The 12504-nt window shown below is 31.9% G+C and overlaps 1 protein-coding gene across 1 annotated transcript; it reads right to left on the bottom strand.

Moving 5' to 3' along the window:
* Positions 1 to 10299: 10299 nt before the first annotated feature.
* On the bottom strand, positions 10300 to 12242 carry LOC140825874 (probable polyamine oxidase 5). Its single transcript, XM_073187886.1, has one exon. It carries the CDS (start codon positions 12112 to 12114, stop codon positions 10501 to 10503), a length of 1614 nt encoding a protein of 537 aa, XP_073043987.1. The 5' UTR covers positions 12115 to 12242; the 3' UTR covers positions 10300 to 10500.
* Between the last annotated feature and the right edge of the window lie 262 nt (positions 12243 to 12504).

A 12504-nucleotide genomic window follows, 5' to 3' on the forward strand; every position in this document is an offset into this window, starting at 1 on the left:
AACGTCCATGATCTATGGTGTTATCTGTCCCCACAAGATCTGGATAGTTGATTTTAAAAAATTTAGTGGACCCCGCATATGTGATTAAAATTGAATCTTTGATCTTCTTATGAGGACAGTACCCCATAAGATATGAAATATTTCCATGATCCATGGACAGTTGTTAGTGAATCAGATGATGGGAAATTCTCTGGTGGTAGATTGCATGTCAAATCTCCTTATATGGCACATGCTTCTAACTCAAGCAGATTTGGGCCAGCCCACCAATTTCAGAAACAATGGGCCATAGAAAATTACACATGAGGCCCAATTTTCACAAATCATCGTCCTGGCCCAAAGTTTCTTAACACCGAAATGGTAGCAAGCTAAAAATTAATAAAATGCACGTCAAATCTTCAGATAAATAATCGTTAAAACTAGTAGTTTAGAAGATGCTTTGAGGCATTATTTGGTTCGATTGATAGAATGATGAGATATTATTTATTGAATGATTAATCTATTAATTTAAAGGATAAATAATATAGAATAATTAATCGTTGAACTAACTTATAATAAACATGCATTTAAAATATATCGTTCTATATTTTAAAAAAATGTATTTAAAATTTTCTATTAGAGGGGAAGAGACTGATATTAAATGATAATTAGCAAAAATTAATTATCTAATCTATATCGGGAGAAATGCTAAAGTTGCATTTGTATTGATGGATCTGGACCCAAAGATTTCAAATCCGTAACAACATATTTATTTAGTTGTCTAGGTATATCCATTTGACAATAGATTTTAATTTATCGATTAATTATTATTTGGAATCATTGTAGTGGATCTGAAATTAAAATCCAACACGCTCAAATAATTAAATTCCGATAAATATTAATTATTGTGGCATACTTTTATAAGCCAATTATGATGCAAAAGACCGTGTAATGATATAAAGTTTATGCTACGAGTACTGGTGAGAAAGTCCCTTAAAATACCAATATCTTATGATTTAGACATATGGATTCCTCCTAGTTAATCTAGATTATATGTTCTTGTTCTTTAAATAAAAGAGTTTCTTTCTTTAATGACTTTTTTTAAAAAAGCAAACTTTGATTTTAATATGATAACATACTATAACCACATAAATTCATTTAAAACTCCATCTAAATAGCCTACAAAAGATAGAATATGTGTGATTATATAAAGTATAAATAATGTTAACCTCACTTTTCATTTTGGTTCGACAAATGTGGGGCAAAATCATTATCAATCGATATGATTTATTGCAACTAATCTTAGATTTGCTAATAAAACATGGTCCATTCTTTTGTTTTATGTCATCGGTTGAGGAAAATCTACGCATCCAATATTGAGAAAGTTAATCAACTATTTTTGTTGGAAACACACACATATCTCTATTACGAAACAAGAAAGTATGTTCGAGGAGATTACTGATAAATACGTTTTGATAGAGTAGGTATTTTGTGAGACGGTCTTACGAATCTTTATCTATGAGATGGGTCGACCCTACCGATATTCACAATAAAAAGTAATATTCTTAGTATAAAAAGTAATACTTTTTCATGGATGACCCAATTAAAAGATCTGTCTCACAAAATACGAATCATGAGACCGTCTCACACAAGTTTTTGTGTTCCGATAATATGTTTTTATCAAATCAATTCATAAATTTATATTATTTATCTAAATAAATAAAGGAATTAAAAAAGAGCTATTCGTTGATTAAACATGCATAGTAACTTATTTGACCCATTGAGCAAATATTGAATTATTTGCAACAAAATAAAATAATGAATAGAGGTAAAATAATAAAAGACATCTCAACTCCAAAGCAACCCCTATCACGAGTTGCTGAAGTAGAGCCATTGTTGTCCATGATTAGCTATTACTAGGTTATGATTATAAAAAATATGTATGTATTTTATATGTCATTATTAATAATATAGTTATTGTAATTCTGAATTAGCCGATACAATGTAATTTTATTTTTGTATATTTTTCTTGTTGTTATTTTGGTCTTTTATGCTATCAAATTTTAATTTTATTCTGTTGTTTTTGTTTTTATTTTTATTTTCCTCCCAATTTTGATCTTTTTAACAATGTGTTGATTTGACATAGACATGACATCTACATCAAAAAACTAATTTAAACAAATTGTTTAGTTTCTGCTTACCACTAAATATAATAATATAGTCAACATCGTTTGATATGAGTGATGTGATAACTGTAAGATTGATTAAGTGCGTAGATAATTAATGTAGTATTATAAATATATATATGATATTTGATTTGAGTATAATAGTAATGACAAGCTTGGCTAACGAAGCTTTGCCTTAGTCTAAAAGCATTGGTGTTATTACAACAAAAGAAAATAGAAATGACAAGATTTGTATAATCTAAACCCTTGCATTCCTTTCATGTTCACCTAAGTAAACCCAACAACATTATATTAAATGTCGAATTAGGTCGCCTTTCTCTTGAAATGCAAGAGAGCAGGAAATGACTTTCCTCGATAATTCTAACACATCGACAACTCGATCAACAAGTAGACGTCGATGGTGTTCAACCCCACCTTCTGCAGTTTGAGTTATTCCAGAACTAGTTTAGATTTTCTTGAGTTACTCTAGTATTTGTTTAAACTTTCGCCGTTTTTTATTTTCATAATTCCCGTTCTTATTGGTCATCTAGAACTATGTTTGCACTAGAGCAAATGAAGTTGGGTTTTAATTGGATGAAAATAAAGGACAAGATGCTAATATTACACGGGCATGGAAGGATGCTTTTTTCTGTGTACAACAGTTTGTCACGAGCCTGCTGATTGTGTGGGTGGGAGGAAAACATGGTAACGTGTTAAAAAGTGTGTGTCAGATATGATTGTGTTAAAAAATATAGATAAATACACAAGTTTGTTTTTGGAAGTTCTGTTACCAAATTTCTCTGTCTGTCTTTTTTCTGTTTTTGAAATTTTTTATCAAATAACTTTGATTTATGTTAATATATATATTGTACAAATTCAATCCAACTGAAGTCACACCACACCTTCAGTTAGGTCTCCTAGCATACTCGATCAGCAACAATATGATAATCCCGGACTGATATAATATCGAGCAACCGGACGGACGATAAGTTGGGCGATAAACTCGAACTTCTACGACTATTTTTTTTTCTTCTGTGTGGAATCAGTGTGAAGGTCGAGTAGGAGTATGCAACAAAATGTGACTGCACATTGACTACGTTGATCTTTGATGATTTGACATGAGAATTAATTTGTGCTCTGATGCTCTGAGGTACTCCTAACTGGGTTGATATAACGGTGTGATGTGAGCATTAAGACGAATGCTTGAGAGACTATTCATCCATGGCGATTCGAGAACTTGATGTGTTCTTTCATTATTGATAGACCTTTTAATAAATAGTGTTGTTCTGATTATTTTCTCCCATTCTTCTGGAACTATACATTTTGTAAAATGCTCGTATGACTGTCATATTGATAATCGAGATTTCGTATCATTGTCTGTAAAGACTGATGTCCTATGTCCTTGTCTGTAATTGGTCTTAATGTCTATATTACATTGTATTAGTTCATCGGTTTTGGTTTGTTTAATCCTTGAACTAGGAACTGATAACTTATCCATGACTGATATTCGATTTATCGGTTTCTTATTTACATCAAAATTTAACATCTATCGTAATTAATCCCAAAAGTTACTAAGGTGTTTTTTTTTTCCAAGTTACTATGGTTGTTGAAAGTAAAAGAAAAACTCCAACAGTGCACATATTGGAGGTGTCGTATTTTTTTAAGGCAAAAACTTTTGTGAGACGGTCTCACGCGTCATATTCTGTGAGACGAATCTCTTATTTGGATCATCCATGAAAAAATATTATTTTTTATGTTAAGACTTTTTATTGTGAATATTAGTAGGGTTGACTCATCTCACAGATAAAGATTCGTGAGATCGTCTCACAAAAGACCTACTTTTTTTTAATAAACATGTTGGATTGTGTTAGCCACCATCATAAATAGAATATATTTCCAATTTTGTTTTTTTTCCTTTTGAGTCCTTAAATTATTATAAATTACATTGGTAACCAAACAAAACAATTGATTGACAGCTTGGATTGAAATTTTGAATTACATATAAAAATATATATATACATCAAGTGGCTAGTTATATATTCTTATTCAATTTATATTATAAAAAAAACTTAAATTACCTAAATAATTTATTAAAATGTAACTTTCGTATCTCGTGAAATGTTTAGTAAATCTTTAATTAGTTAATTCTTGAATTACATATCAATCTATTTCTATAAGAAGTAAGTGGGGCAGCTAGTTTTTTGTGGAAATATTATTTTATTTTATTTTTAGATTTTCAATAATAGAGTAATGAAGAACAGCTCTGTTGATTTAGACTACTCGATGTCACTCACAGATGTCCCCTTTACCAATATCAATCCCAAACAAAACTTTTGATTAGATTTGCTATTTTGCTTGCTGTTTGGTGAAATTCAAATGTCACACACACGTACGTACGTACATACATACATATATATATAAATTAATATGAATATTAACACATATACGTGTAAGAAAAAAAAATTATATTCATTTCGCGAAAAAAAAAAAGAGAAAATTACAATTTTGATTTTATAATTTTTTTAGATTTTGATCTTTTTATATTATAAAATATCAAATTTTTTTTGCGAATAACACTGACTTGACGTAAATGTAACGCTCATATATGCAATGTCACATCGACAATCTTGATGAAAAATTAATATAATTGTCCAAAACTAAAAAAAAATCACATGTCTAAAGCTCAATTTTGATAATATACATAACCAAACTTGTAATTTCCCCAAAATATACTGAATATCATGTTTAAAATCGATTAATAGGGTTCAATTTGTTGAAGCCCTCGATGGAGCATGAAAACTCCCTCGCGGAGAATGTTTAAGGATATATATCCACGATGAGAGGAAAAACGAATTATATTTTTTTTGTTGAAAAAATTGAACGTAGTATTTCCAAAAAAAAAAAAAAAAAATCCCATCTCCTACATATATTAAATCGGTCATTTTCTCACTCGATCCTCTTATAGAACTTAAAACCTTGAGACTATATATATATATATATATATATATATATATATATATATATATATATATATATATATATATATATATATATTTGATAAGTTGGGCATTTACTATTCATATTTCTGTGAGCACCGATGAAATGACACTTATTTATTGGATGTGATGAAACATAGAAAATTATTGTCGATAGACATGGCGCCGAGGGAAGGCAAAAACTTGTGTGAGACGGTCTCATGGGTCGTATTTGTGAGACGGATCTCTTATTTGATTTATCCATGAAAAAGTATTACTTTTATACTAAGAGTATTACTTTTTATTGTGAATATGGGTGGTTGACCGTCTCACGGATTATGACCCGTAAGACGGTCTCACATGAGATTCACTCCCGAGAGAAATCCATGACACCAAATAGTTTTTGGCTTTTATGTGTAGAAGAAGACCTATCGATGGATAATAAAACCTAAGATAGATAATGCATGCAAAAACACCTCTATTATGCTTGGTGTCTCTTAGTTAAGGACACTTTGGAAGCAAGCACGAGTGAATCTGATTCCCAATTTAATAACAAGATACGGGGGTGGGTCCTCAGATTTACTAAGATTTCATCCAGCTCATTCCATGTCCCCAATTATATTCACCATTAATGCCCACCAAGATTTTCTGTTAAATAATAATAATAATAATAATGTTTGGTAATCTTTGGATTCGATTGTTTTTGCTTGATTCGGGGAGTAGCTTCTTAGACATTATTATGTGTCAAAGAAATCCATGAATTATGAAAGAAATGTAAAAGGAACTGTCCTGCTTGTCCCAAGATGCACTTACATTCGAATGGACTTGTCCTCTTGTTTTCCTTCTTCTTTTTTTCCCCCGATTCTTTCCTTTGGATTATACATATATGAGCAGTAAAATATGTGACGAGGGTTCGATCGAGTAGCATTTCTACATGTTCATTTCTAGTTTTGCGACCACTATATTGCTATGAGAAATGACGCACAAGACAAAATTCATGAAATTTAGTGATGTACAATATGCAACTAGCGCTCGACGAGATGATGATTTTTCTTTCTGTTGTAGCAACCAATTTGCCTAGGACCTTTATGATTGGTTAATCCATACATTATTTCTGTAAGATAATGCCAAAACAATTTGGATACTCGAATTAATTGTATGGGGATTTAGTCCCATGCGCTTAGCGTGCATGTGCTTGAGCTCTCATTCATTGTACAAAGGGGATGAATATATTAATTGCGAAATGGTGCACGTGATCAATAGACAATCCAATCCAATTTGGAATTTGAGACTTTATTATAATTAGAGGGTCTTGATTCAATTGTTGTATCTATACCACATATCACGGGACAAATCCGACTTTATAACCTCAAATTGAATTTTATAAATTTACATATCTCGTCGACTTTAAGTTTCGATTCATTAGACTTAAACTTGTAATGTTTGACGTCCGAGTTTCCTATATTTCTCTTAGAACTTTGTTCATATACGATATTGTTATGTCCTTCTTAGAGCATCCACTACAAGAAAAACACAACAACAAACACTTTTACACGGGTCTTAAAACCGTGTTAAAATAACAACGGTTTTTCGTGTAAAGTGTGCTTTTTAAAAAAAAACACGGTTTTAAAAACCGTTTTTTTTGGGCAACCCACGTTTTATAAAACCGTTGTCTTTTGCGTGCAAAGACACGTTTTCGGTCAAGCACGTTTATAAAACGTTGTCTTTGAGTTATAAAACACGTTTACGGAACCGTTGTCTATTAGCGCTTTTTTTGGTACATTCAACAACGGTTTTGTAAAAAATAGTTTTTTGTGGCATATTTAGCGACGGATTTTCCTTTAACCGTCGCTAATTTTAGCGACGGTATTAATTACTGTCGCGAAGATATAAATCGGCGACGCGGAAATCTCATGCGTCGCTAAATTTAGCGATGGTTGAAAAAACATCGTCGCATGGTTAACATCAGCGACAGTTTTATTCATACCATCGCTAAATTGGGCGACGCTTTTATCAAAACCGTCGCAACATATAGCGACGAATAAATTTAAACCGTCGCCGATTTAAAAATTAGCGACGGGTTAAGTTAACACCGTCGCTATTTTCAAAAAAATTCGTTCCCCCCAATTCTTCCCTCCATTTTTTCCATCAATCTCTATAAATACATGCAAATTTCATTCAATTTCTACCACTTCACTTCACAAAAATTAAAATTTTTCTCACTTACACGATTTTACAACTTCACAACACTTAAATTTTTTATCTCTTACATGATTTTACCACTTCACAAAACTTAAAATTTTTATCTTTTACACGATTTTTTTACCACATCAAAACAATTAAAATTTTTATCTGTTACACGATTTTATTAATTCACGACACTTAAATATTTTATCTTTTACAAGATTGTTCCAATTTACAACACAGATTTATTAAATTCTAAATTTTTTTTTATTTTATCTAAAATATTAGCGACGGACTTAAACACCGTCGCTACATAGCAACGGTTGTTCTACATGAATACTGTCGCTAAATATAGCGACGGTTTATATAGGTTTCCGTCGTCACTATATTTTGCGACGGATTAGAAAACCGTCGCAATTATCATTTGCGACGGTTTTAAAAACCGTCGCAAAGAGCAGCTACGACAACAGTTTTTGTTTTGCGACGGTTTTTAAAACCGTCACAAATTGTAGCTACAACAACAGTTTTTAACCGTTGTCTTTGAGCAGACATTTAACAACACTGGCTTCAACAACAGTTTTAAAAAGGCTACGACAACGGATTAAATCCGTTGTCGTATAGCTTTTTTCTTGTAGTGATCTCCAACCCTGCACCATATTGGTGCAGGAAGATGTTCTCCAATAGGACTACGCTCTCTGCGCTAAATTTGGCGCTTAATATTTTAATTTTTTTTGTTTTTATTTTTTATAAATATTTGTATTAAAAATTATAAATATTATTTAAATAATAATATAAATTTATTTAATAATTAGATATTTAATCATAAAAATTAAAATATTTAATCAAATAAATTTATAAATAGATTTTAAATAATTTTATTTATATTAATTACAAACATTTAATTAATGTTTTATTTAATTATTTATAAATATTATAATAGTAAAATACAAATGAAAAGTTTAATGCAATCATAAAATTGTAAAAATACAATATGACAATTGAAATGTTAATTTTATCACAAATATAAAATATAACGATTAATATATGTAAAATAAAAAGAATGTTACGTTCTTTATTAAAAAAAATTATAAAATTCATATTTCATAATATATATTTTTTTCAAAAAAATATTTTAATCAATCTAAATATATATAAACAAATCCAAAAAGCAGAAGTAAAAGATTGAACATATTTTCATTAGATTGAGAGAAAGGATCAAAGACCCCATGCTGCCTTTATCCTCGTTGGAACCATATTGTATTGCCCATAACATGAAAATGATTGTATCTAAACCACCGGCAAGAAATCTTCATCTATCGGACCTAACGAAAATTTGTGTTTATCTTTCAAAATTTTAATTTTTTTTTATAAATAAGCAATTTAATAGTAAATTTTATATAAATAAAGTATCATGCTTCAATCGATCTATTAGTTAAGATCTTTTGATTAAGCATGCCACATAACGATCTATGAGTGTCAAATATGCGATATTTGATCATAGGCTAACAACAATTAAACACTCCGAGAGTGGTTGTTTTAGCTTTTGTACTAATGATAACAAGTATCATGTTTTAATCGATCTAATAGTCAAGGTCAGAGGATATTTGCTCCCCATACTAGTAGAGAGTGTTCATGTTTGCCTCTTGTATCAATAATCCACCATTGAGAGATGACTAAAACTTAGGCACCGTTTGATTTGTATGATAGGATAAGTAAATGATATATAATAAGACTGGTTGGTTATTTGCACCTAGTTTTGGTGTAAAAATAAAAAGTAAGAATAAACAACGCATTATGATAAATTATATGATATTTGACATGATTTTAACTTGGTTGATTATTTTTGTTAATTATTTACTAAAATGCCTCGTCATATATTAATTAGTAATATATTCTTAAAATGATTGAATAAATAAATAAAATTTTTAGAATTAATTGATTTAAAAAATTATAAATAAAATTATTAATTATTAATATTCATTAATTCCAATTTGGGAAAAAACTGAAAAATCAACTAATATTATAGAAAATATTAATTTTTAATAATAACATAAATATGCATTTATTATGATAATTAAAACATTAATATACATTTGAATATTAAATAATGGTTAATAACAATTATAATATTATGGTTACAAATAATATAATAATAAAAATATGATCTATAATAATTAAATTATTTATAATATTAGTCAAAATAAAAATTATATTTAAATATTATTAAAATTTTGAATTTATAATTATTTTAAATTTTAGGATATTAAAAAAATAAATTAATTATACATCATTCTTTTTCTCCAAAAAATTATATAATAAGAGGATAATTATGCATATAGTGCGGACCGGATGTGGGCTGAACGGGTCTATCATAATCTTAATCACGCACATCAAACACATGATAAGCGAAATATTAAAAATCAATCATCTCTTATCAAGCATATCAAACTGATGCTTAAAAAGAAAGTCTTCGCTAATTTGTTAAATAATATATTCATGAAAAATCTCTAAAACACGTCATGGACCAAAAGTTAATTCGCTCTCTACACATACTTTAGTGTTTGCGCAGGTTTCACGTGCCACGTTTTTAATATATATTGAAAAGGGATCAAGGCTTCAATCTCGAACTCAAGACCTTCTTGCTGGTCTCGCTGCGCAAGAATAACCGGCCTCACATGGCAATCATGCTTTGGAAAAAAAAATATCCCTCGGGCTTTTACCATGGAGAATTGAGGAACCCAAAAAACAATAAAAATAGAGAGTAGAAATTAGAATCACCAGCCAGCAGTACCATCAGAATTAATGAAGATCAATTTGGGCTAGTAGAAGGTGGCCGGCTTTTCCGGATCCTGTCCAGGCTTGGAAGCTGGTAAAGCAACTCCAATGATAACAAAATGAGATCCTATGCTTCTTTATTATTTGTTTAAAATATTAAAAATTTCGTGGCCTAACGCAATCAGGAGGCAGTTTTGTTTGTTTACAAGATCAAGACGCTACAATGAATCCTCATATCGAAAAAACATTAATTAATGAACTTGAAAATGATGTTTCTTGAATTTCATGTCCCCGTCCATCTCTCCTTTTCACTAGAGCAAAAACACAGATAAAATACTATATATCATCCCTGGATCTTTAACAAAATCAATTGTAGCAACCTGATTAAATCAGCTCTAATCATGCAGCAGCAACAAAATAATATTTCATACAACAAGACAATTATAATGCTCAAGAAGCCTATTGGCTTCCCTTAGCCCACTACAGTAAGCTCCGTGAGTAGTTGAGTAATGTGTTCTGTGTGTGGCTTCTCCTGCAAATAGGATTTGCAATGGTGGAGATTCAAGATTGGTGATTTGGGGCAATGGCTCAGCCAATGTATCTATGTCATCTATACTTGATCCAACCGCTACATAACTGTATGATCCCAAGAAGAGTGGATTTGTGCCCCATCGAGTTCTTAGAACTTTTGAATACTTGAACTGGTTGGGATTAGGATTAGGATTAGTGTTCTTTTGGGGTTGGGATTTTGTTGGTAAGAAGTTCGAAATGGTTGTGGAGAACCCGTTGAGGATTTCATCATCGGTGAGGGATTCGAGTGCGAGAGCTTCTTCTCCAGCAAACCATGTCAGGAGGACCCTTGAATTTTTGTAAATTGGACATATAAAGGATGTTTTTCTGATCCATTGAGGAATCTTGGGTTTCCTTAACTCGGAATCCGGGGGGTGGAACACCATTTGCAAGAAGGGGAATTTTGTGGGATTATTGGTTTCTTGATCACAATTTGAGGGGCTAAGTTTCAAGAACACCTTGTTCACAACTCCATACCCAAGTTTCGAAATGGCTCGAGTCTTTGAACTAGGCAATGGAGGATTAAACAAGTCGGAACCTTGTTTAAGAACACCAAGTGAAACTGTGATAATAACATGATCCGCCTGAATGATCGATCCATCGCAAAAATGCAGCTTCACCGGCCTGTTTTCGTGGCCATTTTCCATGTGCGGAAGCTCTCTCTCACTATGAGCAGATCGCCACTCGATTTTCGCAACCTCGCGGTTCAACTGAATCATTCCAACGGGTAACACAGAGGCTAAAGATTCAATCACACGAGAGTAACCTTTAGCTATAGTAATCTCCTCCCCTGGAAACATCACGTACTCTTTCTCCGCAACATAATCAAGATCGCGCAAATCCCCTGCTGAGGTATAAGTTCTCTGTATCCCCTCGTGCATAGCAAAAACGCCTTCTTCAAGCAATTTTCTGCTCCAATTCCCAACTCCATTAACACACTTCTGATCGTTCAAAAGCCCCAAGTAAGATTCAAGACCTTGCCTCAGAAAAGAACCCACACTCAAATTCTCAGAGCCAAGTTTACAACGCTTCCACACTTCGCAACAAACCCGAACACCATCTTCATCAACGGGCTTCTCCTGAACGAAATCCATCAAATTCTTGAAAAAACTCGAAATGGGCTCAACGAGAGATTTGTTGAGCTCATACCCACCTTCTGCAACAGTGACAGGATCTTCAAGAATCCCATCCATGCACTCCCACGGCTCCTGAGAGTGAAGTAGACCTTTTTCTTGCGCGATTTCATGAATCGGGCTGCCTCCAATTCCATGGATCCAGGTAGCCCCTTCCTCAATCCTGTCACCGCAGAACTCCGAAGTTTTGATTCTTCCGCCGATTCTGGCTCCACCCTCCACTACTGAAAGCTCGAAAAGCTGCTTCGAGTTTGCAGTTGTGTAGAGCTTGTTGGCTGCTGTGAGGCCTGCCATTCCTGCGCCAATTATCACTATTCTAGGCTTTTTGCTCACCATTTTTGTGTCCTTTTATATGGCTCGATGATTACACTAATCACAGTTGCAATAACGAGAGAGATTCTGTGGAGAGTGAAATGAAAATTGGAATGATATTTGTGAGGCGAGGATGAGTTACTGGAGAGGGTATATAAGCTTTACTTTGGTCAAGTGTGTGCCTAGTTGAGCTTCCCCTTTTCTTTTTTTTGCTTTCTTTATTTTATTCTTTTGCAAATTTATTTAGCTAATAAAGACATGCCACGACTTTTCTTGAACACTTCACTTACCATTCTATATAACACATAAACACAACAAAATTTATTAGACGATCTCACGAGTCAATTTTCTGTCATATATATCACATTTGAGTCATTCATCAAAAATATTAATTTTATGTTAAAATTATTACTC

The sequence above is a fragment of the Primulina eburnea genome, chromosome 3, assembly GCF_022965805.1.
Source record: "Primulina eburnea isolate SZY01 chromosome 3, ASM2296580v1, whole genome shotgun sequence".
In the NCBI taxonomy this organism is placed as follows: Eukaryota; Viridiplantae; Streptophyta; class Magnoliopsida; order Lamiales; family Gesneriaceae; genus Primulina; species Primulina eburnea.

Coding starts and splice junctions, on each gene's coding strand:
- LOC140825874 (XM_073187886.1), bottom strand. CDS start 12,114: ATGGTGAGCAAAAAGCCTAGAATAGTGATAATTGGCGCAGGAATGGCA.